General features: G+C 50.6%; 1 protein-coding gene and 1 non-coding gene across 2 annotated transcripts; one reads left to right on the top strand and one right to left on the bottom strand.

Moving 5' to 3' along the window:
• The first annotated feature begins 273 nt into the window (after positions 1 to 273).
• Positions 274 to 2,205, top strand: LOC109775680 (cytochrome P450 714C2). Its single transcript, XM_020334397.3, has 2 exons — positions 274 to 864; positions 979 to 2,205. Exons 1-2 carry the CDS (start codon positions 334 to 336, stop codon positions 2,068 to 2,070), a joined length of 1,623 nt encoding a protein of 540 aa, XP_020189986.1. The 5' UTR covers positions 274 to 333; the 3' UTR covers positions 2,071 to 2,205.
• A 1,703-nt stretch (positions 2,206 to 3,908) lies between these two features.
• On the bottom strand, positions 3,909 to 3,980 carry TRNAC-GCA (transfer RNA cysteine (anticodon GCA)). Its single transcript has one exon. It is a non-coding gene; the product is annotated as a tRNA-Cys (tRNA).
• Positions 3,981 to 6,427: the final 2,447 nt, after the last annotated feature.

The following is a 6,427-nucleotide window of genomic DNA, read 5'->3' as shown; positions in this document are numbered from 1 at the left end:
TGAAGGAGAAGAATGGGACGAGCACCCGATGCTTCCACTCGGGGAGCCAAGCCGCGTGCTACCACTGCTGCTGCTACGTGCCCGGGCGCTGCCAGCCTCCGACCATTCCTCCATCGGTGAGCCGGTCAAACCCACCTACTCCCTCAGGCCTCCGTCCATGGCCGCTCTGCTCATCTCCTCCCCTCTATATAAACGCGACGCGCGAGACAGCAGACACCATCGAACCATCTCTCATCACACCCACGCAGCGACATTCTTCGCTTCATTGAATTCCCTTTGCCAATTGCCACCTTAATTACTTTCTCGCTTGAGCACTAGCTAGCCCTAGCCCCAATGGAGCTCGCAGCGGCTCTCCTGGTGACGACGCACGGCGCGCTGGCGGCGGCGGTCGTGCTGGCCCTCGCCACCTTCCTCTACTTCCTCTACGCGGCGTGGCTCGCGCCGTCGGCCACACGGCGCCGGCTCCGCGGGTCCGGCTTCGGCGGCCCGGCCCCGTCCTTCCCGCTCGGCAACCTCCCCGAGATCGCGGCCTCGCTGGCTGAGAGCAACGGCACGTTACCGGCGGGGGCGGGGGTGACCAGCGACATCCACGGGGCCGTCTTCCCGTACTTCGCGCGGTGGCGCGCGGCGTTCGACAAGGTGTTCGTGTACTGGCTCGGCGCGGAGCCGTTCCTGTACGTGGCCGACCCGGAGTTCCTCAAGTCCGCCACCGCCGGCGCCATGGGCCGGCTCTGGGGCAAGCCCGACGTGTTCCGCCGCGACCGCATGCCCATGTTCGGCCGCGGGCTCGTCATGGCCGAGGGCGACGACTGGGCCCGCCACCGCCACATCATCGCGCCCGCCTTCTCCGCCACCAACCTCAACGTACGTATTCGTACTTATTACACGTGTAGCGATCTGTAATACCCTGGTTATGCATGCATGCACGCACTCACCCACGCACAGGCGCACTGACATTTACGTATGGGTGAACTGCAGGACATGATCGGCGTGATGGAGGAGACGACGGCGAAGATGCTGGGGGACTGGAGCGAGGCGGTGGCGGCGGCGGGCCGGAGCGCGGGGGCGGTGGTCGACGTGGAGCGGGGCGTGGTGAGGAACGCGGCGGAGATCATCGCCAGGGCCAGCTTCGGCATCGGCGACGAGGGCGGCGCGCGGGTGTTCCAGAAGCTGCAGGCCATGCAGACGATGCTGTTCCGCTCCAACCGCCTCGTCGGGGTGCCGCTGGCCAGGCTGCTCCACCTCCGCAAGACCTACGACGCGTGGAAGCTCGGCCGCGAGATCGATGCGCTGCTGCTCGACATCATCGACTCTCGCCGCGGCAGCCAACACGACGCCGGCGGTCAGGAGAAGAAGAACAAGGACCTGCTGTCGCTGCTGCTGGCCGGGAACGACGAGACGGGGGAAGCAGCAGGGAAAAAGAGGCTGATGACGAGCCGGGAGCTGGTGGACGAGTGCAAGACCTTCTTCTTCGGCGGGCACGAGACGACGGCGCTGGCCGTGTCCTGGACGCTGCTCATGCTCGCGGCGCACCCGGAGTGGCAGCGCGCGCTCCGGGACGAGCTCCGCGAGGTCACCGACGACGGCCCCCTCGACGCCGCCGCGCTAGGCAAGCTCACCAAGATGGGGTGGGTCCTCAGCGAGGTGCTCCGCCTCTACCCGCCGTCCCCGAACGTGCAGCGCCAGGCCCTGCACGATGTCGCTGTCGACGGCGCCGGCACGACCATCCCGCGGGGCACCAACATGTGGGTGGACGTGGTGGCCATGCACCACGACGAGGCGCTGTGGGGCCCCGACGCGAACGAGTTCCGGCCGGAGCGGTTCGCGGCGGGCGCGCAGGGCGGCTGCCGGCACCGGATGGGGTACCTGCCGTTCGGGTTCGGCGGGCGGATCTGCGTGGGAAGGAACCTGACCGGGATGGAGTACCGGGTGGTGGTGGCCATGGTGCTGCGGCGGTTCCAGCTGGCCGTGGCGCCCGAGTACCGGCACGCGCCGCGTGTCATGCTCTCGCTCCGGCCGTCCGACGGCGTTCAGCTCCTCCTCACGCCGCTGGACCAACACACCAAATAGATGGCAACATAGTGAGTTAATTAATTGTAGACAAGCAACATATATAAGTGCTCAACGGAATATATAGAATTCTCCATGGCAAAATACTTCACATATTAGTTTTATCATAATTTAAACTTTATGAAGTTTGTAATTTTGTAAAATTTATTCAAAACAAAACAAATATACCAAGTGAGACTGCTAGCATGCATGCAACTGAGCTGTGCAAGCATGAATTGTTTTTTTCCTGCAAAAAAGATTTTTTTTTTCTCGAGGGAACACGCATGAGGTGTGTCCAGTATCCGAGGGATCCGGCATGCATGCTGTTTGCATGGGGTTAGGTGATCGTTGACCGTACACGTGGTGTCACCGGCCGACCGAGCTACGTGGCGAGGATAGACGCACACACCGCATGGGGATATATAGACGCACACGTACGTGCGTGCACGGGCCGGCGTCGTACGTGCAAGATCGTGCGCGCATGTAAAGCTTGGAAGTCATTAATTTCTTCGGGCATCCTTCTTTTTCTAGGCGGTTCCTGGAACTTTATTGATCGGCAGCATTAATAAGTTGGCTGAGTAAATTGATTTTGCGGATCATCGGCTCTAAATCTTTCTTTCTTTTTGAAATGGGGATCGTCGGCTCTAAGGCCCTGTTTGTTTGAGCATTTGCTTCTGTTTTTTAGCTTTTTCATTTTGACTAAAAACCATAAAAGCTTCTAAATAGATGCATTTGGAGCTTTTATAGCTTTGGATGAATCAATATAATAAGATTTGGCTTTAAAAGCCATAAAAGCTTTAAAATCATCTATGTAGAAGCTTTTATCGAAATCATAGCTTTTATGGTTTTTTGGTCAAAGTGAAAAAATTGCAAGAGTAGAAGCAGAAGCCCAAACAAACAGGGTCTAAATCTTTTTTTTTCTTTTGAAACGGGGATCATCGGCTCCAAATCTAACGGCTGCGCCTCCGTCTCCTACATCCAGCGTCTTCCTCTTCCTCCGATCCGCCGATCTAGCGAGGCACCGTTCGCCACAGTGTCGCCGTCTTCTGCTTTAGGGTCATGCCTCCTCTCCCCAATCGACCGACCCATATCTAAAAAGCAGTTAACTTGCCAATACCTGTTGTGGATCTTTACTTACATTTACATGCATTGCTATACATCACAAAATTGAACTCCTGTAGCTAATCTCCGCTTGCATGTATGATGTATGCGTGGTCAAATATGCAAGTTTCCCTGATTAATAAAGGTGCTAGACTCTTGAACAATTTGACCCAAATGTCACTTGCCACCCTCTGTGGTTCTCCACGTCACATTATAAGTTCCGTTCGTAAGAGTTCTTTTTTTTTTGAAATTTTCTCACTCGCGTTTTTGCGTTGCCGGTGAGATGATCGAGCACATATTCCTTGAGCGCCCCGCACGCCACCGCCATATCGTAGGTTGTTCTATAGGGTCCCTTTTTCATCCCCGTAACACCCTGCCGATGTCATTCATCCCCGAGGTCCATGCCCCCTTCTCCATTGCACTCGTCACAAGTGTCGCGAGGGCATCTGGATGACTCGCAAGTCGCAACAAATGGTCTTCCGAACCGGACCGGTGAATGTTGTGGTTCACCTCAAGAGCCCGACGTATTTCCGTGGCAATGGCACTACCCGCGCTTCATATGCAAGATCCTTGAAGCGTGGGCTCGGAACTTCTTGTTGTTGTCGGAGAAAATGTGTGTTTGTGTAGTGGATATATGTTGAGGTTGAGGTTGAGGTTCGTCCTAGACTTTTTCAAAAGTAATAGAAATCTAGTAGGAAAAATAAAGAAATCCAAAAAAATAAGAGTTGTATAGCAGGAAAAAAAATTGCGTGTTAAAAAGGGCCCAACCGGGTTCGAACCGGTGACCTATTGATCTGCAGTCAATTGCTCTACCACTGAGCTATGGACCCGTTGATGCCGGTTAATTAAATTAGCCGCTTAATATAAACAGCAAAACGTGCAACGTAAACTGTTGTTCTCCGTGAAGATCTCGAGTGCCAGAAACGAGCCGGTCTGCACAAACACCTTTCAGCACCTGCCTGGCTGCTTCCTCTGCCCAACATTCTCTGTCGATATGATGGTCTTATCTAATTACTAATCAGGGCAAAGATCCTTAATCATGTCGCTCTCCCGTTTTTGGTCTCCCCAGCACCTGATTGGACAGACATTCTCAGTCATGTCGCTCTCCGGTTTGACGAAGCGAGCAGCTCTGTCGTTTTGTAGGGTGTTTAGCGGACCAGGCTAGCTCCATTTCCATGTAAACGAGCCGGAAAATCAACGGACCGACGCTGGTTTTCTCCGAGACGTACGCGTAGTACGTAGCAAGGCCTTCACGCTTTACCCAGAAAGAGAGTTTCCTTCCATTCAAACTCGACCACGTCCCCGGCCAGAACCAGAAGAGTTCTTGGTCGAACATGCATTGCCCACACGAGCATTTCTTCCATTCAAACTCAACTTACACCCCTGCTGGCCAGAACAAGAAGTGTTCTTGGTTGAACCTTGAACGACATGCATGTTGGCCGGTGTCGTAGTTGGAACCTGGCGAAAGAATACGTGCCTCTTGTACTTAGTAGTAGGAGTAGGTTTCTCCTCGCTTTCCCCCTTATATTTTTCCTTGCAAGAAACCGGGTGCGAACCGGTGACCTATTGATCTGCAGTCAATACTGTCAATTGCTCTACCACTGGTTCCCGCAAAAAAAAATGCTCTACCACAGAGCTATGGACCCGCTGACGTAATTTTATTCAATTAAGGTGACATATCAGTGACAAGACATGCAACGTAAACTGTTGTTCTGGATGAATATCGAGTGACAGAAACGAGCCGGTCTGCACAAACACCTTTTAGCTGGTTCCTCTGCCCAAAATTCTCTTCCTCGATCGGATGCTTAGTTAGTCACTTGGTCTTATCAAATTAGTCAGAAGATCCTTAACCATGTCACTTTCCTGTCTTTTACCTCGCATTTCCCGTGTTACCAGCACGTAATCGGACACACATTCTTTGTCATGTCACTCTCTGGTTTGACAAACCGGGCTCTGCCGTGTCGGTTTGCCGGGTTATCAGCGGACCAGGTGAGGGCTCCCGGTCCATTCCGTTTCCGTTTGGGAGTAAACGAGCAGGAAATCAACCGAAGTCGGTGAAAATGAGAGTTCCTACCCAACTCAATCACGTCCCCGCCCAGAACCAGAAGATTTTTGTTTGACAAAAGAACCAGAAGAGTTCTTGGTCGAACATGCATGCATTACCCAGACAAGGATTTTTTTTCTATTCAAACTCAACTCACAAGCTGGGCGGCCATGCATCTCAGAAGAGTTCTTGGTTGAACGCCATGCATCGGTCTTGTCTTGTATACGCAGTTGGAACCTGGGGGAGAATACGTGCCTCTTGTACTAATTCAGTACGTTTTTCCTCGCATTTCATTCATATTTTTTCTTATGCACCATTAGGGAGCTGACAATGTAAATTAAACAAACCTGTCTCTTACTGCCATGGTACACCACAGGAAAAAAAAACTAGTACAAGAAAACAGCCAAAAAAATGCTAACAATGTAAATTACCTAAAAAAATCATGGTAATCTATGTGTAAAAAACAGTATATCAACAATCATGAAAATCATGGTAACATGGCAAATTGTATAAATTTTGATAGATACATCATGGCAAAATGTCAAAGGTTTGTTCTGCTTACATAGCAAAAATTTGGAGAAATTGTTTTCTAAAAGCCAATTTTAGGAAAAATGTGAAAAGCCGCGTGGCAAATTTGAAGTTTTTTATTCTGTCGACATGACAGCAATTGGAAAATTGTAAATTGTCGCCGCATGGCAAATTTATGAGTTGTAAAGGAACACGGAACACATGGCAAAAAAAATGCTCTAAAAAGAACAACATTTTGCATTCGTTCAAACACAAATATTAACCAGTGAACACATATTAAAGTTGCTATTAAAAAAATTGACATGATCTAGACAATTCAAAGGACAAGTGGCCAAACTAAAAGCGACACATTCTTAAGTTCGCATGGATTTTCTTTTATTTTTCTAGTTTATTTAGATGGCAATCGGTAGGTTTTGCACGACATTACAAAATGGCTCCAAAAAACACTTGCCATCATATAGAAAAACATTTCCCCCCTAGATTTTTCATGTGACCATAACAGAACTGATAAAAAAATGACATCGCCATGGGTCTAAAAAGTTTGCCATGTGAGTAGGAAAATTTTGCTGAGCTCTAAAATTTTCCACGGCTCTAACAATTTGCACTTCTATAAAATTTGTCATTGTTAAGCAATGTAATTTTCCATGTGAGCAAAAAATAATTGCCATACTCTAAAATTTCTCATGGCTCTAACAATTTGTCATG

Source organism: Aegilops tauschii, chromosome 6 (genome assembly GCF_002575655.3).
Source record: "Aegilops tauschii subsp. strangulata cultivar AL8/78 chromosome 6, Aet v6.0, whole genome shotgun sequence".
NCBI classification, from domain to species: Eukaryota; Viridiplantae; Streptophyta; class Magnoliopsida; order Poales; family Poaceae; genus Aegilops; species Aegilops tauschii.
The sequence above is the reverse complement of the archived record's forward strand: the minus strand, read 5'-3'. Positions and strand labels throughout refer to the sequence as shown.